This window comes from Labeo rohita, chromosome 5 (genome assembly GCF_022985175.1).
Source record: "Labeo rohita strain BAU-BD-2019 chromosome 5, IGBB_LRoh.1.0, whole genome shotgun sequence".
NCBI classification, from domain to species: Eukaryota; Metazoa; Chordata; class Actinopteri; order Cypriniformes; family Cyprinidae; genus Labeo; species Labeo rohita.
This window is the reverse complement of record NC_066873.1, coordinates 13,997,031-14,023,055: the sequence shown is the minus strand read 5'-3', so window position 1 is coordinate 14,023,055 and position 26,025 is coordinate 13,997,031. Positions and strand designations below refer to the sequence as shown.

Here is a 26,025-nt window from a genome sequence, read left to right as displayed (position 1 = left end):
TTCTATGATATATTAGTTACTTTTTCCATGTAGCCAACACATTGATGCATAAAATAAGTAGATACGTTTAAATTGTTGTTAAAAAGAAGCATCTGTGAGTACTGTACCAGCACAATGATGCACAACTTGGATACGTCGATACAAAAACCTTACAATGATAAAAATCAATTCTCTCTTTTTTTTAAATCCCCAAAAAACCTAAACAGTCTCGATTATCAAGCCATTTTGATTTTCTCTGCAGTATGACATTATCCTGTTTAGGTCCGCCTACGACCGTTGACAGACTGTCATGTATTAGCATATTTCTATCTCAGTCAGTTGTACACTGTCCGTCATTTTCTCTGTGCTCGAGCAGCTGTAGCGACAACAATAGAGGTGTGTTCGGCTTGAAGCGGCGCTGCCCAGTAAAATTGGTGTTTGACATCAAAGTAGGGCTGGGCGATAGTGTAAAAAATGTAAATCTCAATTTTTTTTCAGAGCGTCCGATTCTCGTTTTTTTATGATTTTTCAACTTGAAAATTTAACTACAACATGATTCACGTAACTTTTCCTTTATTAACCCTCTAGTTAAAGAAAATTCTATTCCAAGTGCATCACACATTAAGTTTTAAGTCAAAATGATGTAAATGTTAAACAAATCACTTGTTAAATATATTTGCAGAAAAGATGCATGAACTACAACTACATCTTATCTTATACATATGTTCAGAAATAATACAAGGAAAATACTTTCAGGGTAATTCAAATTCAAAATGACTGAAGGTACACCAATAGACTACTATTAACTATAAATCTACTGTAAAAACAATGAACAGCAGCTTTCAGCCTGTCACCATGATGCAAACATGAAATATCAGACATACAGTAGTAGTTCTTCACAGGTTTTTTTTTATTAGATTGTGCTGCTTTTTCATAGTTTTTTCTGTAAAAACATTGACACGTTTGACTGTTGCACTCGTTTCTTTTGCAGCATCTCATGCATGAAACGGCATTATAAAAATGCGGCGCTCAAGTTAAAAGTTCACTCCCACCTTCTTGCATGTTTTTCCTATTCCTCTGCCCCCGTTGCATATTTGTCAACACAAAAGCGCATTATGTGTGAATGGTGTCTAGCATTACGCAATTCTTCGATTTTTAAATAATAAAATTGTGGCAACACATTACATTAGAATTAATCGATCAAATTGGAAAACTCACCCAGCCCTATATCAAAGTGAGAGCTATGGAGAGCAGACAGCTCTGTATACCTTTAAATCACTCTTGCGGTACTATAATGTCAAACACCGATCGATCGGTCTACGCACCACCACTTTGAGTCCAACACACCTACCATCTTGTAAGCAATTCAGGTGTTTTGTAGTTCGATGTAAAAGTAAACGAAAGAGTCTTCATTTTCTCCTGACATCAGAGCCACTGAGGACGCAGTGGATTCATTTTGTTTCTGATGGTAATGCAGCAAATACACAAGAAACAGAAGAGAGGGGCGGGGTGAGCAGTAGCTAATTATCATTTAAAGAGACATGCAACAAAATGGCTTGCTGTGAACAGAACTATTTTTGATAAGGTAAAAAGGGTGTTGTTTGACACTGCCATTGAGGAATTTTATGTTGCAGACATTTTATGAAGACCCTAAAGATTCATGACAACTTGTGGAAAATGGGCATCCAATCTCCCCTTCAACAAAATCAAATCAAATGAACCAGACCAGATTAACAAATCTGTTACATGGTGTGGAAAATAACAATGTGACAACACCACATTTTAATTGTTGAAAAACTTATTAGAATCCCAGATGTTATTGTATTACAAAAGGATTTTGCTCATATGCATATTATAACAAAGATGCAAAAGGTTAAAATCCTAATCAGTATAATTATGTAGATGCTTATTACTTGTAAAATAATAATGACTGTGTTTTAAACCACAGGGAGATCATGGCCCAACAGGACCACCAGGGGCTCCAGGACTAGAGGTGAGTGCTCTCTTGATACAAACATTGGTTATCTTGAGGTAAACTTCAGTTAGCTTTGACACTCTAAGAAACCTCACGGCTCATGGCTAGAGACATCCTTCCAAGTTGTTATTGCTGATTCATGTTTTGTTACAATATTGAATGTACATCTCCACATTTGAAATGCAGTATGATTGCTTATGGTGCTTACAATGTTTATTGTTGGCATTACTTCACTTACTTCACTGTTTATTTTGTGATTATGGCATCAGTTTGCAAATCATTTTGCTCGACTGTAGCCTGTTAATGCTGGTAATTTTCCTGTAATTTTATAATTTTGTTGTGTTTACCCTTCAACATTTAGCGTAATCTAGTAATAGACTTTCCTGGTTTATGTTACTCAGCAAAGACTTTGATAATGTGTGAATTTCAAACCCTCCAAATACAACAGTCTTCCTCTCTCCCAAAACAATTTCACAATAGTTTGCTGCTCTGAGCGCTGCATCTGGACTTGACCCTGATTCAGCAGTGATGGTGTAAATTGTTGTAGAGAATAGTCCGTCCTCATGCCAAAGCCTGTCGTACAAACAGCTGTTTGTATCTGACAGCAAGAGATGAATTCAGATTAACGGTTCATTGCATTTAGCACACGTATAACCCTTGCCAAAGATCCAAGAGTTTATCCAAGTGAGGCCAATATGCATATTTAGCTAATGAGGCAGAGGGGGTCAGACATTATCTAATAGATGATCAGAGGAAATCCATCCAGGCTCCAACAGGAACACTTCTGAGCATTTTTCACTGGGTTTGTGAGACTCAAGGTGACTGATGCATCTGTTTCTGAATTATTTAATGAAGCCGCTCTCTCTGGGAGAGCTGATATATTGTTGAATGGAGGAGATTGGTCCCAGAAACTGGAGCTAATGAGATGTCAGGGAGTAGATTTAGAGGATTGGGAGTCCAGTACTATGGGTCATTTCTACTTTCTGTTCAGGGCAGACCTGGGAGGAAGGGTTACCCTGGGAATCCAGGGGAGGATGGAATAAAGGTAAGAATTCATGACAGCCAAAAGACCACCATAATTTAGACTCCAATCTTCCATTAAATGTGTTTCTTCAACTATTTGTCCAAGTTTGGACCTATTAAAAATCTTCACACTCTCAATGTTTTTTTTCCACTAACAGCGCGCTGTATATAAAGTAGATTCAGTCAATGTTTTTGTCTTAAAAAGTAATTATTCTCAATGAAAGTTCCCACCAGAGTTTTATTTCATGATCACACCATAAACTATGGAGTATATTTAACCCTATAAAGCCTTATGAAATAACTGTCAGAAAAATGTGTGTGTTAGTAAGTGTTTTTAATTGTGTATCATATTGGATTTATTAATTTATGGTGCATATATAGAGAGGAAAGAAAGAGAACATAAATTATGTCTCTTACAGAAATATGTACTAGAAAACCCAATGAAAGATTTACATTCGGATTTACGAATCTACATTGTTTTATACATATTTTGGACTATGGGGGGCACCGTTATTTAGATCAGTGGTTCTCAACTCCAGTCCTCGGGGCCCACTGCTCTGCACATTTTGTATGTTTCTGAATCTGACACACTCAGTTCAGTTCATGGATCTTTCTCCTATCGAGCTGATGATCTGAATCAGGTGCGTTAAATGAGGGAGACATACTAAATGTGCAGAGCAGTGGGCCTAGAGGACTGGCGTTGAGAACCACTAATTTAGAAGACGTAAAAAGTTTGCACTCTGTGAGCCACTGGCGCTACCAGTTTTTTACAGCAACACAACTCGAAAAGTCAAAGACATCAAGGCTAAAGTGGAGAGACCAAAGACGTGGGTCTTCAGTAAGTTTAATTTGTCCACAGGCATCTTCTCATTTTTTTCTCCTCTTTTATTGCTAGGAAAAGCAGTGACTTACATTGCTTCTCTTTTGCTCTTCAACTGAAAATTACAACCAAAAGCCACACAATGTGGTCAGCGTATCAGTATTTTATTTTCTGAGTTGTGTATTCTGAATAGTGTTATACAGGTAGCTCACCAAGTACAACCATTTGTTGTCGTCGAAATAATGCCACCCCCCATAGTCCAAAATATGTATGAAACGGTGTGAATTTTTTTTTTACATAACATAAATCTTTCATGGGTTTTCTACTACATATTTCAGTAAGAGACATCATTTACAATATACAGGTGCAACTCAATAAATTAGACTGTCGTGAAAAAGTTCATTTATTTCAGTAATTTAACTCAAATTGTGAAACTTGTGTATTAAATAAATTCAATGCACACAGACTGAAGTAGTTTAAGTCTTTGGTTCTTTTAATTGTGATGATTTCAGCTCACATTTAACAAAAACCCACCAATTCACTATCTCAACAAATTAGAATACTTCATAAGACCAATAAAAACATTTTTAGTGAATTGTTGGCCTTCTGGAAAGTATGTTAATTTACTGTATATTTACTGAATACTTGGTAGCGGCTCCTTTTGCTTTAATTACTGCATCAATTCAGCGTGGCATGAAGGTGATCAGTCTGTGGCACTGCTGAGGTGGTATGAAAGCCCAGGTTTCTTTGACAGTGGCCTTCAGCTCATCTGCATTTTTTGGTCTCTTGTTTCTCAGTTTCCTCTTGACAATACCCCATAGATTCTCGTTGGGGTTCAGGTCTGGTGAGTTTGCTGGCCAGTCAAGCACACCAACACCATGGTCATTTAACCAACTTTTGGTGCTTTTGGCAGTGTGGGCAGGTGCCAAATCCTGCTGGAAAATGAAATCAGCATCTTTAAAAAGCTGGTCAGCAGAAGGAAGCATGAAGTGCTCTAAAATTTCTTGGTAAACGGGTGCAGTGACTTTTCAAAAGTGGTTTTCAAAAAAACACAGTGGACCAACACCAGCAGATGACATTGCACCCCAAATCATCACAAACTGTGGAAACTTATCATTGGACTTCAAGCAACTTGGACTATGAGCTTCTCCACTCTTCTTCCAGACTCTAGGACCTTGGTTTCCAAATGAAATACAAACTTGCTCTCATCTGAAAAGAGGACTCTGGACTACTGGGCAACAGTCCAATATCTTCTTTTCCTTAGCCCAGGTAAGATGTTGTCTGTGGTTCAGGAGTGGCTTAACAAGAGGAATACGACAACTGTAGTCAAATTCCTTGACATGTCCGTGTGTGGTGGCTCTTGATGCCTTGACCCCAGCCTCAGTCCATTCCTTGTGAAGTTCACCCAAATTCTTGAATCGACTTTGCTTGACAAGCCTCTCAAGGCTGCGGTTCTCTCGGTTGGTTGTGCATCTTTTTCTTCCACACTTTTTCCTTCCACTCAACTTTCTGTTAACATGCTTGGATACAGCACTCTGTGAACAGCCAGCTTCTTTGGCAATGAATGTTTGTGGCTTACACTCATTATGAAGGGCATCAGTGATTGTCTTCTGGACAACTGTCAGATCAGAAGTCTTCCCCATGATTGTGTAGCCTAGTGAACCAAACTGAGAGACCATTTTGAAGGCTCAGGAAACCTTTCCAGGTGTTTTGAGTTGATTAGCTGATTGGCATGTCACCATATTCTAATTTGTTGAGATAGTGAATTGGTGGATTTTTGTTTAAAAATCATCACAATTAAAAGAACCAAAGACATTCTAATTTATTGAGATGCACCTGTATTAAGCCATACAAGTCTTAATACTTGGGGTTCCCTTTATTGTCAAGCTTTTCACTGACACTGTTGTCTTCTTGATAAACAAGTACACTAACATTGGATACAACCTAATTATGGGCAAAATTGTGTCATAGTTGAAGAAACACCCTTTTTCTGATAATGTATGAATGAGTGCTCTTTATTAGAGGTTATTATTCTGTTAATGAATAAAATTAACATCTAAGTGAGTTTTGAATTGCAAATCTTGTCCCTTTGCTGTAGGGAGAGCCTGGGTTTCCTGGAAATCCTGGGATGCTTGGTGAGAGGGTAAAGGATTTTTGTATACTTCTGGTATGTTTCTAAGCATTTTAATCTAGAGTTAATAATCTTTGATTTTCTTATTCCTATTTTATTGTGCACAACAGGGTCTTATCGGTTTCGTCGGACCTGTTGGCGAGGTGGGGTTTCCTGGAGAAAAGGTCAGTAGGTTATTAGCTTTCACAGCACTCCGCCATGTGTAATCATGTTAAATTCAGATTAATCTTGGTTCTTGTTTATATATGGCATGTGTTTTAAATCAAACATCAGACATTTATGTTGGTTTTGTATGATGGTCAGTGTTGTCTTTCCTTGATGTTAGTGTTATCTTCTGCTGTGTTGTTTGGCTTAGATGTATTTCTTGTGCTCGCAGGGAGATCGTGGTGAGATGGGTCTTCCCGGGCCACCTGGAGAAAAGGGAGCGATGGTAAGGAGTAAGTCTGGATCTCGTCTCTGCTCTCAGGGGAACTCTAATACCCACTTAACCTTGAGCAGGCACTGTAACTCACACAGTTACAATGGTTGGAAACTAGTAGTATGTGGGAAAATGCCTCATCAGCCATTTTCCATTCATGAGATAATCAGCTAGACCACTGCAAGAGTCATTTCCCTTTCAATGACATAAGGAAATTGTAGCCATTTATTGCACAAAGTGGTTTGGGAACAATGTCAAAGTTGAAACCAAATTCAAGCCACTCCAAAGAAATCCAGCACCAACTTTCCAATATTTCCAAGAAGCTTTGTCGTCATTTCAATGTTTCAGTAGTTCCTATAACACTCAAAACTGTCTGTACTGTATGTATTTGTTGCCCATAGCAATAATAAAAAAATCATCTTATTTTCCATTGTTAATTACTGTGTTAGCCAGCAAACAACATCATTGGAGTTGTTCTCAGTGTAGTTTGCTACGTCATGCTTAAAAAAGCTCTTTCTTCTATGCTGCAAAAATGTGTTTTTAAATGAGTAATTAGCGTTTTGTTTTCAGGAAAAATGTCTAAACATTTTTATACAACAAAATCAATTTACTTGAGAAGCAACGCCCTGCATAAAGGTTGTCATAGTTTGATTAGTTTTGTCTTGCTGCACTGGCACTTTTTTTCACATGTTTTTAACTTTAACTTTATAAGTGCAATATGTGAAAATTTTGCCAGTGCAGCAAGACAAAAATAAATACATTGTCTGGAGGCAAGAAAACAAGTGGAAACAAATGTGTATTTTATGCTGTTTTTTCATCTTGTTGAGATGTTTTATAACTGGACAAATATACCTATTAATACTAGGATTTTTGCAGTGTATATATTTAGCCACATATGGTGCAGTTGCGCCTCGGGTGTCCTGAGATCAAATCCCGCCTCGTGGACCTTTCCCGATCCTACCCTCTCTCTCTCTCTCTCTCTCTCTCTCTCTCCCAATTACTTCCTGTCATATCTCCACTGTCCTTTCAAAGAAAAAAAATGGAAAAATGAAAATAAATAAATAAATAAATAAATAAAATAAAATAAAATAATTACCACACCACCAAGTTTACAATAATGTATAGCAGTATAACTGAAATGAATCAATGAAACAAATACAACCAAATTAACACAATTACACTATGAATGTTTTTTAAGGTATTACAGATTATAGATGCTACACTCTAAAAAATGTTGGGTTAAAAACAACTCAACTTGGGTTATTTAGCAACCCAGCGCTGGGTAAATATTGGACAGAACACATGCTGGGTTAATTTATTTAAGTCAATTATTATTTATTCATTTATTTATATTGTTGGTTTAAAATGTACTGGAACTCACAGAATTACTAGAATTACCCTAACAGCAATAACCAAAAGATGAACATTTATTATTAAGCAAGAACACATGGACAAAATACAGGACAAATTTAATTAAATTTTGTGAATTCAGCATAGTTTACAATATTACATACATTTAAACTTGTTTAACAAACATTTTAGACATAAAATGTAACATTTAAAAGTAGAATTTTAATTTTAGTGTGTGTTCAACCATTCTCTATAATCGCTTTTTACCGACATACCACTAATTCTCATGCCGGTGTGTTGTCGAAATCTGAGCCGGGGAAGGGCTGCTGTTTGCTGGGTTAACTGCACACTTCAGACCGCAGCCTTGCATTTCATTCGTAGCTGAAAGATGCCATGACTGACTCCAAAAACTGCTCATAAACCAACTGACATTAAAGAACATATTTTAGGATTAAACTCAACAATAATGAAACAAATCCATTTATTTTATGGAAGACAAAAGGCGTTTCCATAATGCGAAGTGACCGCTGCTGACTCAGCTGACTGACATCTCGTCCTTATATTGCGTTGGGTAAATTAATACAGTTTACAGCACAGTAAAGACTTTATAAATTAAATAAAATGTATACAAATATATTTTTGCTGAATAAGTGCAAATTGGCGGTGCTGAGAGCCGGTCTCTCCTGTAAAGGACTCAAAATGATTGCGCTCTGACTGACTGTAACTCAGCAGCTGGGTTGTTTCATCAGAGACAGGCTCAACCCAGCATTAAAAATGACCCAGCAACTTAGTTACAGAAAAACTACCTAGCACCTGGGTAAAAAATATTCAAAAATACCCAGTGTTTGAGTTAAAAAAAACAACCCAGCATTTTTTAGAGTGTAGTAATAGAAATTGTTTTATAATAATGTGTCTGTGATTATTGTTTTAGGGACACCCAGGGGCCCCGGGTGAGAGAGGCCCATCTGGACCAGCAGGTACACCAGTAAGTCAATGTTTTGTATTCAGTATATATAAACTGGCTTTATTTATGCCTGGCCCGAGAGTCTCTGTACAAAGCAACATCAGCACAGATCAGAGTTCTGTTTTGTGTCTTGCTTTTCTGTTGTAATTTCCACATTAATGCAATCATCTGGTCTGAATCTTTCTAGGTAAATCCAAATTACAGAAGCATTACAACAGGCCAAGTCTGTCTCATTTTATTCAGTAATCAAGTGAAAATTTTACCTTCACACAGCACGGTTTACATTCTCTCATTAGAACTGTCCAAGCACACTGATGATAGACTCATACACTAGCATAATTAGCGTCCTGCAGAATAAAACCCCTTGCGCTTCTTTGCTCTGTTCCCACAAATGTTGACGTCATGCAAGCCTTTGGCAGGAAATACCTTTTGGAGGCACTCGGATGACCCTGTGATGAGGGCAAAAAGTGCAGCAGAGTACAAACATAAACACCGGTCTTTGAAGGACAGAGTTTTCACCCTGCAGTTGTAATCGGGTCAAGTGATGTTTGTTTGCCTGCCAGAGACTCTTGCCAGCTTTAACTGAATTTCTGAGGAAACGCACTCCTGCTGCCTGATTTAAGACTCTGCTCTGTGTTTTCAGGGGCCTCCCGGGTCTAGGGGCCTCAGCGGCACCAGAGGACCCAAAGGCGAAAGGGTAAGAACCGATCATTTTGACTATCAGGTCCTTGCATAAACGTGTGCTTTGGAAAGTCAAAATGTTTAAGAACTAAAAGTACAACTGTGTAATGTTCAAGCCAAGCTCATCAGCAGAAGTCTTAATTTCACAATTCTATCCATTAATGTATTTTTGCAACCTCTCTAGATGATTATCACTATACTCTATGAGTTTTTTTCTCAATGGAAGCCATTCAAGTTCACATAGGCCTGTAATGAGTTTTGGATTGGCATATAGTTCTGTCATCTTTGGATAGTTTTGCATCCTGCTGATGCAGTGGTTACTGGAAGCTATACTGGGATATATTTTCTTTATATTTACAGTCAATGACAGTATCATGGCAGAAGAGCTTGACAGATGGTATCTGCACATCAGCTCTGATTACATTACCATTAAAAACTAATTAAAATGATAAAACTACACACCACTTTTACGTTCAAATTTCCTGTATTTTAATTTTATCCCCACAACTTTGAGTAATGATAATGTCTACGAAGCTCAATCGCAATACATTAGGACAAACCACTGAAATCAGTGATTGGGAAATAAATCTACTTTACATTAATTATTCTCAAGTCCAGCTGCAGTTAGACTCTTTTAGAAGTGAAACAATACTGTCACAATGAAGGAGTCAGTGCCACCCACAGAGATCTGCTCGGAATCAAAGCGAGCCACGGGAGTTGAGGGCAAACAGAGGACAGACTCCCATCAGCTGTGGAGAAGTGGCAGTACTCATGAGCAGCTTGGACCATTTTGGATTTACAGTCACTGTGAAAGTCAAATTTTAGCTGTTTGGATGTGTGTCATAGGTTATGGGTGTTATGGGTAATGAGAACCTGGCCTTCAAGTATACTGATGGGAAAGTCCCAAGCTTGGGGATTGGATTATGTCAACGTTGTCAGATTTATGACTATTCTCAGCAGATAAGAACACTTGAAAAACTCAAACTATTGAAAAAGTCAATATGAATGCCATTTGCACCAGTTTTAGTTTGTGATAATAGTAGTAGTAGTAGTAGTTTGTGTAATGTGACATATTTCAAAGTGAAACACAATATACACTTCCAAGTCGAAAGTTTTTGAACAGTAAGATTTTTAATGTTTTAAAGAATTCACTTCTGCTCACCAAGTCTATATTTATTTGATCCAAAATACAGCAAAAGCAGAAATATTGAGAAATATTTTTACCAATTAAAATAACTGCTTTCTATTTGAATATATATTAAAATGTAATTTATTTCTGTGATCAAAGATACATTTTCAGCATCATTACTCCAGTCTTCAGTGTCACATAATCCCTCAGAAATCATTCTAATATGCTGATCCTGTTTAAGAAACATTTTTTATTAGTATATTATTTATTAATATTATTATCAGTACTAAAAACAGTTGAGTACAATTTGTCAGGATTCTTTGATGAATAGAAAGATCTAAAGATCAGCATTTATCTGAAATAAAAAGCTTTTTTAACATTATACACTATTTCATTCAAAAGCTTGGAGTCAGTATAATGTTTTTTTGGGGGGGGTGGTTATAGAAATTAATACTTTTATTAGCAAGGATGCTTTAAATTGATAACTAATAATAAAGACATAATGTTACAAAATATTTCTATTTCAGATAAATGCTGTTCTTCTAAACTTTCTATTCATCAAAGAAACCTGAAAGGATCATGTGAATGGAGTAATGATGCTAGATATTTAGATCTGAAATGCCAAAATAAATGACATTTATTTTACTTATTATTTTATTTTAGTACAACTATTTCAAAATGTTACTGTTTTTGCTGTACTCAAATAAATGCAGGCTTGGTGAGCAGAAGAACCTTTTCAAAAAAGCATTAAAAATCTCACTGTTTAGAAACTATTGACTGGTAGTGTATAATAAGAAAAAAACAAGATTGGTTGATTTTATCCATCAAGAATTGATTATACCGTGAAAAATGGATATTCTGTTACCTAGTTGGCTTTAGGTTAACCTTATTCAATAGCTTTCACAGCTTACATGAAAAGAGCTTTTGAATATTATTATTATTATTTCATTTTATTTTTTTTAATAAAATAGAGTCATGTAACTCTAGATGGCACAGGCTGATGGATCAGTAACGCAAGTGTTAAACTACTTGGCACAAGCTGATTGGTGCATGTTACATACGCAGCTAATGAGCTTGCTGCTTTACGTTTAAATGGCTGGTTAGCATTCACTAGTGCAGTTCCTCTGAAACCCTCCACCTCCCCAACTCGATCTGCAACAGGTTATTATATATGCTTTTTATATGTCTTAAATACTCACAGCAGCATATTGGCATATGTATTATCAAGTTTCTGTACTTGCTTTGCAGCAGCAACAATAATCTACAACAACAGCAATAATTCAATTCAGCAGCAGCGTAGCAGATCTAAATTCCACCAAGAGTAAATACATAACCATTGTCATAGCCAAGTTGTCATGATAAAAATTTAATTCTGTTTCTTTTTAATAACCTGCATTGATAAATTGTTCATAGTAAGACCAGAAACATGCATTAGGAAACTTAATAGGGTCCACTGTGATTTAGTGTGGACTTTTGCATTGAAGCTTCACTTTTAATGAATTTCACACAAGTTCATGTTGTATAATGTGTTAATACAATCTCTAACAGCCTTCTAGCTTCCCATCAGAAATTTCACCACTCATAACTATCTTTCCTCACATCACAAAAATGCATTTCATATAATAAATTCACCGTTACAAATGAAACATTAATCCTTCAACAAACAAAAGATGAATGGCCATTAAGACTGAATTACCACAGATGGAGAACGTGGAGGTCTGGGATTTGAGCCTCATCGTTTTCTAAATGCTCAGAGCTGTTAGTTCCCATAGACATGTGCATTTATCTCTCTGTTCTTTAGAGGCCAATATTCATGTAATTTATTGTGGAATAGAAAGTCTTCGTACCTCTCAGACAAATTAAAAAATAGTTTGAAAAATATTGATAATAAAGTTAAAGGTTCACTAGATATGCTGTCGGGTCAACTCAGAATCTTAAGTCTTATGATTCATTCAAGTCCTGGAAAGTTTGTATTTGAGTTGGGAAGTAACTGTATCAGTTACAGAAAGTTTGTAAACTCTTCTACAAAATTAAGAAAGAATGCATATCAGATGTGTTTTTGCTTTCTGCTTTTATTCAGTTTATGCAGGTACTGTAAACTGAATTTGCCTGCCTGATCTCATGATGAAAAAAAAGTACCTGTGGGAACTTTTTCACAAGACGCGAAATATGTACCAATAACTACATATCACTGCAGTTTAAAGCGAACGTGAACTCTAGAGAAGGTAAAACAGTGAGCACTTGTAATCATTTTGGTACACAGTTATGATTACAGCTCCATATGTTTCACTTTCCAGATATAACTAGCTTGCTCGGTAGCTCAGCCGGCATGGAACTGGACTTAGGATGTGGAATCCTTGGGTACGAATCCCGTGAAACACATGACTCACGATGAAAGAGCTAAAAGATGAGAAAACTAAAAACAAGCTTGAGATTCCATTTTCACATCACATTCGCTTTTTTCATATTATCGGGTAGGTTTAGGTGTAGTGCAGATGGTACGTTATTTTAAAACGTCATGGAGCATAAGATTTATATCGCCACTCAAAGGACATTTCATGTCAGAACAGTGGTAACACGTACAAAACCAACGTCACATAAAACGTACCATATGTACGTTCATATGTTCCGAGGGAAAAACTACTCTTTTTTTAGTGCCACTCAGTGGACATCAGTGTTGCCAAGTCCATGGGTTTCACGTGGAATTGGGCTTCTTTAATACTGTTGCCGCGGGTTGAAGCGACCTCAATATTAGTAATATTTAGCACCTGGAATGCTAATTTTACCAGGGGAACCCCACCAAAAAATGTGTATTTTACCCCCCGGAATGCGATTTTTAATGGGGGACCCCCCTCAAAAAACCTGCTGTGAAAACATTTTACATCAAATATGTCAGGAAACAGACATGGCGTATACGTATTTCGCATCTTGCAAAAAAGTTCCCACAGGTACATTTTCATCATGAGATCAGGTTGGGATTTGCTATAATGTTGTATTTAATGTTCATGCTTAGTTTAATTGTAAATGCAGCTAGTTTTATTGTAAATAAAAATTGTTCTGCATTAGGATCAGCTCAACACTGCAACACTGACTCAACCAAAAATGTGATTTTTAGTGATTTCAGTTTTCTAACCAATGGTAGACTAGAGAATGTGCATGAAATTAGTCATATTTTTTGCCGTTCAATTTGGTGATGCTAGTGGGACAAAAAATTACAATATTTACCTTTTTTAAACCTCTTAGCATTCCTGTAAAATGTAACTAAGTGTCCCGTTGGTGGTACACTGGAACTCTAACAGGATAAATAACTTAAGTACCATAACTTTACAGTACCAAATTCAGAGTTTTTTTGCAAAATTATTTGGGTATATACGCTTAGAATTGACCTTTCGCAAAAACCCGCCCTCCTTGGTTACTGTTGCTATGTCCAACAAACAATGCCGCCCTCACACTACACATGTTCTCACGCAGTGAACCGGCACGTGAATGACACATGAAACTATCTCTTTTTTTCTTTATTAAAACATGAATAAACATCAGAACGTATTTTATTTCAACTGCGGAAAGATGTCAATACACACAATTTTTCAAGTTTAAATCCACCAAAGTTAAGCTACTCTCCTGTCTGATTGGTTTGTTGGTCAGAATGGTGGATTTAGCGTTATGATTGGTCCGATCAAGCTGTTTGCAAAGGGTCAATTCGAAGAAAAATGCTATAAATTCATCTGAAGCCATTGAAACAAGACTGTTATTTAGAATTATTACTCAGAAAGATCTCATAAGAATGTTTTATTTTTACCCCTTTTGGAGATTTGAAGTTTCTCTGCAGGCCTGATTCCAATCAGTCCAAATGTTGTCATTAGCCGCTGAAAGGTCAAAGGTTTCCTGAATGACATCAGATCACAAGAACAGAGGCAGCAGTGTTGCGCTGGACCTCAAAAGCGAGTGCTGTCAGAGGAGCACCACACGTCTGTTCTTTAGCAGAAGCCACAGTGGTCTCACCCATCATAATATCCCCATTGATCACTGTTTCCACCTTCCAGACAAAGAAATCCCTCAAAGTCAAAGATCACCCAGCTGTGGCTCTACATTTTTCATAAGGCTTATGAATCATCATAATGGAAATATAATGGCAGCTTTCCATTTTACTGTAGCTGAACTTTTATGATGTGAAAGGCTAATGTTTCACAGTCTTTGTAGATGCATTCATTCAGGTTTTTGCCCCTGGTGAGCTGGAAATTTGACTCGTTCAAGACCATAAGTCATACAAATTACTCTGAACGAGATGTCTATATGTCATATAGGTTTTCAACCTTTGACTAAATGCCATACTTTATATCTGCTAGTTACACAAAGTGATAACAGTGACTAGTTCTCTTGACCCAGTGTAGCTCCGCTGATAACTCAACATGTCTTTGTTTGTACAAGTGTGCCCTCTGCTGTTTAGTTAATTGTTTTTTACACACATATGTGTCCGCTCTTTAATGCCAATCCCACCTCTCTATATTTTACACAGGGTGCGAGGGGGCCAGATGGACCAGATGGAGAGAAAGGAGTGATGGGAATGAAGGTGAAGTGTTAAGCAATGATTGTTGTAGAGCTAAGTTACTGCATAATATCCTACAGGGACAGTTCAGCCAAAAATGAAAATTCTGTCATTAAGTACCACATTTAAAGACCCAAAAAGGTAATAATGACTTTGTTAAAGTAGTCCATGTGACATCAGTGGTTTAACTGTAATTTTACTAAACTGTTTCATTGTTTTCACAGTTGTTTTAAGCACAATTAGAGCTGCTTATGATTAATCTGATATTGTTCTTTACAGACAGCTTAAAATTGAGGTCGTAAAAAACATTTATCTAAGTAATTGTTGGCGATTTTATTCTCGTGAAATGTCAGTAACTTCAAAATGAAGTGAATGGGCCATGAAGAAAGCAGTTTTGTAATGCTGTGCTATGTTTGAAGATGAAGTATTTGACTTCCTCCATGTTGGCATGCACTGCATTTTCCCTACCACAGAACAAAACAACATATGAAACACATCTAAATTGTCAGCACAACATTTTTATCAACCTTACAATGCTGGAAACAGAATAAAGAATGATTTGACTTGCTTGTTGTCAGTGACTGTTTTGGGTTCTGTCTCTTTTCTGCAGGGCCCTGAAGGTCCCCCGGGAAAACAAGGTTTCAGTGGCCAAGTGGTAAAATGACAGTTTTTATTTGTTTTATATCTCTTGAGTTCCAAATGTCTTCTGATGTGTATATGAAACAGTCATCTTAATATCACTGCAGACTGGACAGAGTTGTAGAGTTTGAGATTACCTGATGCTCAAGGCTTCAGAAAGTGCTGAGAATGTGTGCCTTATATTTGCATTTCACTCATAAGCCCCTTTCACACATAAAGTCTGTACCAGTAAATTAGCGGACGATTACCATTAAAAAAAATGATGTGTAAACAGGACCTTTTCAAAAATAATTAATTTGTTCCAGCAATTTACCAGTAAGGGAAATTGTAACATTAAATTACCAGTATGATGCTGTGTGTGACTCAGATGATGCATTTACTCCGTGCTGTGTAGTTTGGTTTGAAGTCATCTAATATGATGTCTCTAGGCCAACCCTGGAGATGCAGCAGTTTAGAGGTTATTTTCAGTTAATGATGTCACAGAATTTGCCGGTATTTTGAAATGGATGTGTGAATGGTGCTTTACTGGTAAAACGACGGAATGCCATTGCTTGTGTGAACAGTGCATTTTTCTATTTACCGGTAGAGTCATACTGGTAACCTTACGGTAATTTACTGGTATTACTGTGTGAAAGAGGCTATAATGTCAAGATGCTTTATCTTCTAATTCAATAGATAAATATGATTTGCCTACAGAACTGATCAAGAAAACATTTCACAGACAATGTAGTTTAGCTGACGGTGATCTTATAATAGGTGGTCATTTAGATAACAGGCAGTTACGTGTGTTTCTGCTGTAAGCTTTGAGATTCTCTCTTGTATAATAGGGTAAAATTGGTGAAACTGGTGAAACAGGACCAACTGGATTTCCAGTAAGTAATTTATCATTTGATAAACATTTTCAACAGTTAAATGCCTACAAAAACTAAAAAAAAGATACATTTTCTAGGGTGTTCAAGGACCAACTGGACCTCCTGGAGCAAAGGGCATCTTAGGAGAACCTGTAAGTACATCATTCATACGTAATGAATAAGGACTTAGACAAGCTCCAAAACACCAAAAAAAATCATTTCAAAAATGAAAATTCTGTCAATAATTACTCTCATGTCATTCTAAACCCATAAGACCTTTGTTCATCTTCAGAACACAAATTAAGATATTTTTGATGAATCCCAAAGCTTTCTGACCCTGCATAAACAGCAACGCAACTGACACGTTCAAGACCCAGAAAGGTAGTAAGGACATTGTTAAAATAGTCCATGTGACATCAGTGGTTCAACCGTAATGTTATGAAGCAACAAGAATACTTTTTGTGTGCAAAGACAACAAAAATAAGAACTTTATTTAACAATTTCTTCTCTTCAGAGTCTTCGACACATGTTCACTAAAGCACCACAACACATGCGTGTGGTGCCGCTGACACAGGAGCCGATTAAAGTTATTTTTGTTTCCTTTGCACACAAAAATATTCTAGGTTTATTGTAGGTTCATAAAATTAAGCTTGAACCACTGATGTCACATGGACTATTTTATCTATCACCTTTCTACCTTTCTGAGCTTTGAACGAGTTAGTTGCGTTGCTGTCTGTGCAGAGTCATGGATTTCATAAAAAATATCTTAATTTGTGTTCTGAAGATGAGCGAAGGTCTAACGGGTTTGGAATGACATGAGGGTGAGTAATTAATGACAGTAAGTCAGTAAGATGTGACTACGAATGGCAGAATTTATTCCTGGTAAAACAAGAATTTGTACTAGAAAAAAAATGACTTGATTTTATTAATCTGGAATTGAGTGATTTGTGATAAGTTACTGTTCCATACCACAGTGAAGCCTAGTTTGGACTAGAGTTTTGGCTTTTGGATAATATTATTCAATGGTCTGGAAAGTCGTTTCATAAGCGTAGCAAGTAGGTTGATGAAAGAAACCGTTTTGGTGCTCTGTCACATTTTGAATCAGATGAAGAGTTCAAATACAATCAATACTAGACAACTGAGGAGTGCACAAGCAGGAACGTAAATACATGGTGATTAAGAACTAATAACAAACAGCTATAATAATTGAATTAGTGTCCATGGAAGCAGATTAGTGGCGGGAAACTAAGACAAAAGGAAAAAGGAAACTGACAAACTAAAAGTCTTAAAAGCTGCAACCAAAAGAAATTGAACTCAGTGTAACTGTGACGGACTTCCATTGTTTGGACAAAAACACTGAGAGATTTCTCAGAATATCTTCTTTTAAGTTTTTCTTTCATAAGCCAGAATGTCATATTTAAATAAAACTATAAAATCCTATCAAACATTGCTTTAAGACGACAGAAACAATGTGCCAACCCACATTAAATGGTGATGTTAAAAATCAGATTAACATATGCTTGTGTTTAAATGTTTGAGGTCAGTAAGATTTTTAAAAATGTTTTGAAAGATCACCAAGGCTGCAATTATTTCATCAAAATACAGTAAAAACTTTAATATTGTGATATATTAGATATTAAAAATAACTTTTAAAATATTTTTGTAATTTATTCCTTGTGATTCTTGTGATTTGACTCTAGTCTTCAGTGTCACATGATCCCTTATAAATTATTTTAATATGCTGATTTGCTGCTCAATAAACATTACAAGAAATGATGGAAACAGTTAAGCTGCTTACTCAAGTGAGGAAACCACAACAGTGGTATGTTTTTTTCTTCAGCTTTCTTTGATGAACAAAAAGAACATCATTTATTTGAAATAGAGATGTTTTGTAACATTATAAATTACAGTCATTTTTATTATTTCAATTCAAAATCTTACTGACCGCAAACTTTTGAACAGTAGTGTTCAGATTTGTATCATTGTGTCAGTATCTGACATCACAGCCAAATGCCTTCTGTCTCTTAATAGGGTCCTCAAGGGCCATCAGGAGTATTAGGTCCATTGGGTGAGATTGGAGCACTGGTAAGATTCTTGACATAATGTTGATTTGTTTCATATTGTACTTCCAGCATTATTAGATCAGTCTTCTATTTTTCCAGCACTTTCCAGCTGTGTTGTTTCCTATTATACCCCTCTGCCCTACTCTCCTCACTGGTTTTTAAAGAAACATAATCATTATGCCTTAATTTAACCAATGCCAGATTTGTTTTGGTTCCTGTATACAATTATAATGTCCTCAGGTGGCGCTAGAAAACACTTAGCTTGTCTTTGTTAATTAAAATACTTTAACAAATGAAACCGAAATAAGAAACAGATTTTGTCCCACACTGTTCTTTTGTTTCTAATTACCTATCCATTATTTCCACATGTTTTCTTAGCTGTGAGGGACTGAAGACTGTAGTAAGATTCAAAAAGCGAAACACTCAGTGTTTATTAGTTTCCTGGTTTGTGTGACAGGGTTTACCTGGGAAGGTCGGGGATCGAGGCTTACCAGGTGAACCAGGAGAGAAGGTGAAACATCTGCTGTGTTTTCTTGGTACTAAATGCTGACTAGTGTGGTGAAGCAGCTGTGTAATGATGTCATGTCCAAAATTTACCATAGTGAGGTTACTGTAATAATATGCAGATGTTTTATACAAAGCACATTTGGATATGAATAATTGTCATGTTTGAGAATTGTCATAAAAGTGGTCAAATTAATTATGTTTAATTTGAATGTTAACTTTTTTCCACACTTTCCAGGGTGCGGTTGGATCTCCTGGGAATATGGGAGAGCAAGGCCTGATTGGTCCTCGAGTAAGTTTATTTTACTAGCCGTAATAGACTTTATTCAAGAGAGATGATTGCTGTCACTTAAGTGGGTTTCACTGTTGAATACCTCCATGTACAATCATTCAGTCACTGAGACTATGTCTACAATTTTTCCGTTTGTTGACATGACATTGTTAGATTCAGATGGTAAAAATCATATATTATGTTGGGTGTCCATCTTAGACATATTTACCATGTTTAGAATGAAACCATTATATTTAAAAACATGCTGTTAATCGTATCATATAATAAAATTTCATTTGTTGTCACTACTATAAATCTATATTAAATTATTATCCTTCAATGCTTTCAGAATCTTTACATTTTGTAATGATTTTGTTTCTGTATTTTAAAATATATGTTTTATATTAACATATTTTAATGACAGTATATTTATTGAACACAAAAATAAATATTTTATTTATCAAAATAAGCAGAAAATAGTACAGACTTTGCTAAAGTGATTGTATTGAACAAGTATTAGCTTAAACATTATTTTAGTTAAAGTATTTGTATCAATACTGTGTGCCTTTTACCCCATGCTGGTGAGCCTTTTACCCCGTGTGTGAGGTAGAAGGCCCCCTTTGCCACCTCATATATTTATGAGATTTTTTACCAAAATAAACAACTTGTATGATTTATTTTCACACCAAATATGTTGCTCCATAAAATTTCAGTACAAACGTATGTATTTTTCTGCAATCATATTTTTCGGGCACAGAGAAAAGCACTTTTTTTTCTTTGGTTGTGCCTTTAGCCCCGTTGTACCCTATATAATTAATATACACCGTACACAGACATATAATATGTAAACATAAACTTTTATTTTGGATGCGATTAATCACGATTAATCATTTGACAGCCCTATTTTGTTTACCAAAACATCGCACCATTCACTGACACATCCAGGTCACACTCACTCACTATTAAATGTTTGTTGTCAGAAAAAGATGTGTTTTCAAATGAAAACTTAGTGTGAAAAAGGCCTGAGGTGCTGAAAATACGTCTTTCAGAAATATGTACTGTACTATATGTACTACTTATGTACTATAATTAAGTGTGCTTAATTATATTGAATGTGTGCTTCAAATCTTACAAATCTATTTTTAAAAAATCTGTACTTGCAGGTAATATAATACTGGTAAAACTTTACAATAAGGTTCATTAGTTAAAGGGGTCATCGGATGCAAAGTTCACTTTTACATGTTGTTTGAACATTAATATGTGTTGGCAGTGTATGTACACATCTACACTATAATGATAAAAATCCATGCAGTGGTTTTTAATTAATCTGTAAAAATAATATCCCCTTTTTCAAATCTGCTCCCACGATAGTTGATTGACATGAGCTCTTACCTCCGACCCGCCTAGTGTTGCCAACTTAGCGACTTTGTCGCTAGATTTAGCAACTTTTTTAGATCCCCTTGGCGATGTTTTTCCAAAAAACCACCTAGCGACAAATCTAGCGACTTCTTGGACAAACCTATTTAGTTTCTGAGACTCTCCGGTACTGCTGCATGAGCACGAGGTCTTGCTTTCCCGGCGCACATGAGCACACACACTTCTCTCGTGCTCTCTCTCCATCTGCAGCGGCAGAGAGGAGCAGCGCTTACAGTTAAAATAGATATTCTGTTTTACATGCAAGTATAGTCAAAATCACAGCACAGCCATATGTCTTAATCGTGTGTATATTTGATTTCATCAGACAATGTCGTGTTTATGAATCAGGATTTTAGTACATATTACCAGTGCTTGAAGTTCTTGAATATGTTCACTTCTGTATTTTAGCGTTTTGCGTACTGGCACTTTTTCGTGTGCACAGGCACTTCTGACATGTTGCCAGTACTCAGAGTCAGAGCATCAGCGTGTTAATTTGGGCGTGGGGTACTGGCACTTCTTTTTTTCCACTTCAAGCACTGCATATTAATATCTTCGAGTGCTGGTTGTGTAGTCTTAATGGGCCGCGTTTCAGTCACTGTTTCATATTCATCCCATTGTCTGACAACAGAAACAGTAAAATATATAGATGAAAACTGTTTTATTGAGAATTTGGCTACATTAAAATGCCACATGTGAGTTCAGAGAGGCAAGACAATACAATGCACCTACGTCATGAATATGCTAATTAGCGTATGACGTAATCTAGCCACATTTAGCGACTTTTCAAGCAGGGTTTAGCTACTTTCTATTGAAAGAAGTTGGCAACACTGGACCTGCCTTAAATCAGCTGTAACAGTCTGACCTACATTGTTTCGATGCTGGAGCAGGGATGTAAGTTAGACAAGAACATCTCTGATTGAGCGATTGAGGTGTCGCTGGATGTAATAATGAACATAGCGGTCGTCATTTACTCCCGACATCTGAGCCACTGAAGATGCAGTGGATTACGTTTGTTTGTGAATGCAATGCACCTCCCGATCTACATATCTACATATATAGAAATTTTAACCAAAGCATGTTATAGACTTTTCATTAAGACAAAGTAAAGAATCATATCAACTTCTGGAAAATGGGCATCCGATGACCCCTTTAACATTAGTTTACTACATTAGTTAACGTGATCTTAAAGTGAACAATACTTCTACAGCATTTATTAATCTTAGTTAATGTTAATTTCATTGTTTAATAATGCATTCTTGAAATTACAGGTTGTGTTTGTTAACATTAGTTAATGCACTGTAAACTAACATAAACTAAAAATGAATGACTGTATTTTTATGAACTAACATTAACAAAGAGTAATAAATAGAGTAGTAAATGTATTGTTCATGGTTTGTTCATGTTAGTTAATAGATTAACTAATGTTAACAAATGACACCTTATTGTAAAATGTTACCATCCCTGATAGCACACGTACATCTCTGAGATGTCTATTTGACATCTGCTTTTACATCTGCTAGACGTATTTTTGAGTGTTTCCTAACAGATGTCAAATAGATGTATATTCGATGTCTTTAAGATGTTTATTATTTAGAACGTATATAAAACTGACGTCTGTCAGATGTTTGTACACAGCAGATGCTTTCCAGATCAAACGATCTTTAACAGACATCTTGCAGACGTACATGTGCTATCTGGGATATTATTAATTAATGTACTTAAAATTAGTATAATAATGTCAAATTAAAAGTTTTATATTAAAGTACATTTTAAATCATGTTTTAATAATCTTACTGTGTTTTGAATACGTACACTTATTTTGATGTGTTGACATTTAAAGCACATTTAAAGAACTTGATTATAATTTTAACTGTAGTGTTATGCAATATTACATTTGAAGTTAATATATTTTAAAATCACTAAATTACAACTTTATTACAAATGTATAATTACAAATTTATTTAAAAAGTACCTAACTAGTAGGTCAAAAAGCAATTTAAATCTATAAAAACTGCAATTAAGTGTGTGAAAACATTACATTCAATTCACACTAAGGTATGTTTAAAATGTATTATTTCCATAACAAGTACTCTTGTTAAAAGTATGCTAAAGTATATTTCTTTTTCACAAGGCATGGTCTATTAAATGCAACCTAGAAACTCAACACATTTGTCCTTCACAGCTTTGTTTTCATTTGTGTCAAGCTAAATATGGCATCTAACCTGATTAAAGTCCATATTTGTGCCTTATTAAAGTAGTTCAGTGAATGCTTTTTAATGGAGTTCTCATTTAGGGAGACCCTGGGCTTGATGGGGAAGCTGGTCTGAGCGGCCCTGATGGCGCTAAGGTCAGAAAGATACCAATTTTTTTTTCATTGTATGCATGATTGATTTATTTTAAAAATGAAAAATGTTAGTAGTAGTTGAGTTCTTTGCTTGGATTACATTAAATCAATAGGTGTTGTTGTCTCTAGGGTGAAAAGGGTGACACTGGAATGGAAGGGGAAACAGGTGAAAAAGGAGCCATCGGGTTTAAAGGAACAGAAGGCCGTTCCGGAGATCCTGGCTTAATAGGTGTCAAGGTGTGTGCTCTTTTCTGTTTTGAAATAACTGATCATTTTCCAATAGGTTTTCAGGTGTATCACACTCACATTGCTATTGTTTTTGCATTTTTATCAGAAAAAAATAAAGCAAATGTAGGCCTGCTGAAAAAAAAAAAGTTTACAACTAAATCAGACTGGGTTGGTTTGCTGGTTTTTAGGTTTTTAACACATTTTAGATACGTTTTGGGCACCTTAGGCTGATTTCAGCAGTTTCTCAGCAAGACTGGTGGGAATTGTTTCACTCTAGAGCACTTTACTGCTGTAGCACATGCTTTGACGTTTTATTGAAGACTGAGTGATGTTAGATGACAGCAAAGACAGACTACACCTCCTTGTGGTAATTCTGAATGATTGAACTCATAAGTCAGTACTGAATGTGTTCATTCAGAGGTGTCTCTCTGTTCACTTTTCCAGTGTGTCAAATCTGTAATGTAATTTCAGGGCCCTGAGGGCAAACCTGGAAAAACTGGTGAGAGGGGAAAACCTGGAGAGAAGGTATTTTATCTTTGATATTTTAGTTAGCCATCACTACTCTCAATACTTAACAATAAATATCAGTGTGTGTGTGTTTCCATATGTAGAGTATAAATGATGATTAAAATTCATTTCAGGGCAGCAAAGGTCACCAGGGTCACCTTGGCGAGACCGGACCAATGGGAGAACAAGGTGCCATGGGGTTCATCGGGCCAAAAGGAAGCAGAGGAACTATTGGATTTGTGGTAAAAACTTATTTTTAAATGATCAATCTCAGTGTTTTGCAAACCAAAATGACATAAGGTCCACTGATTACAAAGGTCTAATGATGTCACTGTAAGAAAAGACGAAAGAAATAATTACAAATGCTTTTCTCTGAAATAGCCTTTCCTTTGCCAGAGATATATTGTTTGATTTCAACCATTGCGTATTACCTCATTGACAGATCACAGAAAATGCTTGTACTTGTTTCATAATACACCAAAGAAACTATTGTAGAGAGATCCGTTTTAAATTTCTTTAATGTTTTGTTTTGGCAAAAATGCAGTTTCTGATTATGCTATCTGAAACTAACTTTGATCCCATGGCTATCATTTTCAGGGTGCTCCGGGAAAAATGGGTCAGCAAGGAGAACCAGGTTTAATGGGATATGAAGTAAGTATTATTTAACATAGACATGTCTTATAAGACTATAGTTTACCTCAGCATAAAGTGGTACAAAGTCAAAACAGCTGCTCCGCATTATATAAAGTTCTTAAATTAATAAGGCTTGTTAGAGCGAGTTGATTTGTCTTTGAGCACTCAAATGGTTCCACACTACACTATTTCTTCTTTTATTTCCTTATTTACTATAGGGTCATCAAGGACCACAAGGTCCAATGGGATCCCCAGGACCAAAAGGTGACAAGGTAAAAAATTAAAATGCCTTATAACTATACACTTGTTTCAGAATCCTGAGACATCTAACAAAGGAGTGTTCTTTTTATTGTTTGCACAATAAATAGTCCTTTTTCAAACGTATACAATGTTGTTTTACGTAGAAAAATCCAGAAATCAGTATTGAAATTCATTTCTTTACTTTTAGGGAGAGCCAGGTGATGACGGGAAGATTGAAGGTCCACCTGGTCCTTTAGGTGACATCGTGAGTCAGTCCGCTGCATCAGCTACATATTGTTGCCTTGTTTTGGGAGAATTCTGCATGCCAACCTGATCTATGTGTTTGGTTTTCACTGGGATTTAGGGACCTGTTGGCAATAGAGGAGAAAGGGGACAGCCAGGTGACCTTGGATACCCAGTGAGTTTTGATTTGCTTTTTATTTTATATACAGTTGAAGTCAAAAGTTTACATACACCTTGCAGAATCTGCAAAATGTTAATTATTTTATCAAAATAAGAGGGATCATACAAAATGCATGTTATTTTTTATTTAGTACTGACCTGAATAAGATATTTCACATAAAAAAGACATTTACATATAGTCCACAAGAGAAAATAATAGTTGAATTTATAAAAATGACCCCGTTCAAAAGTTTACATACACTTCTTAATACTGTGTTGTAACCTGAATGATCCACAACTGTGATTTTGAGATCCATTTTTTCACACTGAGGTCAACCTAGGGACTCACATGCAACTATCACAGAAGTTTTTTTTTTTCATTTAGTACTGCCCTTCAGAAGCTACAGAAGATACTTGCATGTTTCCCAGAAGACAAAATAAGTTAAATTTACCCTGATCTTCAAATTCCAAAAGTTTTCACCCCCCCAGCTCTAAATGCATTTGTTTCCTTCTGAAGCATCAGTGAGTGTTTGAACCTTCTGTAATAGTTGCATATGAGTCTCTCAGTTGTCTTCAGTATGAAAAGATGGATCTTATAATCATACAGTCATTGTTGGAAAGGGTTCAAATACACAAAAATGCTGAAAAACCACAGAATTTATGGGACCTGAAGGATTTTTCTGAAGAACAGCAGGCAGTTTAACTGTTAAGGACAAACGACGGACTCATGAACAACTATACAACTATAACTAAAAAAAAAAAAAAAAAAAAAGCTGGGATCATTCAGGTAGCAAGACAGTAGGCTATTAAGAATCGAGTGTATGTAAACTTTTGAATGGGGTCATTTTTATAAATTCAACTATTGTTTTCTCTTGTGGACTATATGTAAACGTGTTTATTTAAAATATCTT

General features: G+C 35.9%; 1 protein-coding gene across 3 annotated transcripts in view; it reads left to right on the top strand.

The window, feature by feature from the left end:
* col27a1b (collagen, type XXVII, alpha 1b) overlaps positions 1-26,025 on the top strand; it is a 103,783-nt gene that overhangs the window by 67,860 nt on the left and 9,898 nt on the right. For all 3 annotated transcript variants that reach the window (XM_051110591.1, XM_051110592.1, XM_051110593.1), the window contains exons 22-43: positions 1,928-1,972; positions 2,946-2,999; positions 5,896-5,940; positions 6,039-6,092; positions 6,305-6,358; positions 8,628-8,681; positions 9,304-9,357; positions 14,987-15,040; positions 15,627-15,671; positions 16,483-16,527; positions 16,605-16,658; positions 18,538-18,591; positions 19,027-19,080; positions 19,312-19,365; positions 23,054-23,107; positions 23,234-23,341; positions 23,804-23,857; positions 23,974-24,081; positions 24,437-24,490; positions 24,691-24,744; positions 24,921-24,977; positions 25,077-25,130. In XM_051110591.1, the coding sequence (XP_050966548.1) occupies positions 1,928-1,972; positions 2,946-2,999; positions 5,896-5,940; positions 6,039-6,092; positions 6,305-6,358; positions 8,628-8,681; positions 9,304-9,357; positions 14,987-15,040; positions 15,627-15,671; positions 16,483-16,527; positions 16,605-16,658; positions 18,538-18,591; positions 19,027-19,080; positions 19,312-19,365; positions 23,054-23,107; positions 23,234-23,341; positions 23,804-23,857; positions 23,974-24,081; positions 24,437-24,490; positions 24,691-24,744; positions 24,921-24,977; positions 25,077-25,130 (1,263 nt within the window). The remainder of the gene's footprint in view (positions 1-1,927; positions 1,973-2,945; positions 3,000-5,895; positions 5,941-6,038; positions 6,093-6,304; positions 6,359-8,627; positions 8,682-9,303; positions 9,358-14,986; positions 15,041-15,626; positions 15,672-16,482; positions 16,528-16,604; positions 16,659-18,537; positions 18,592-19,026; positions 19,081-19,311; positions 19,366-23,053; positions 23,108-23,233; positions 23,342-23,803; positions 23,858-23,973; positions 24,082-24,436; positions 24,491-24,690; positions 24,745-24,920; positions 24,978-25,076; positions 25,131-26,025) is intronic.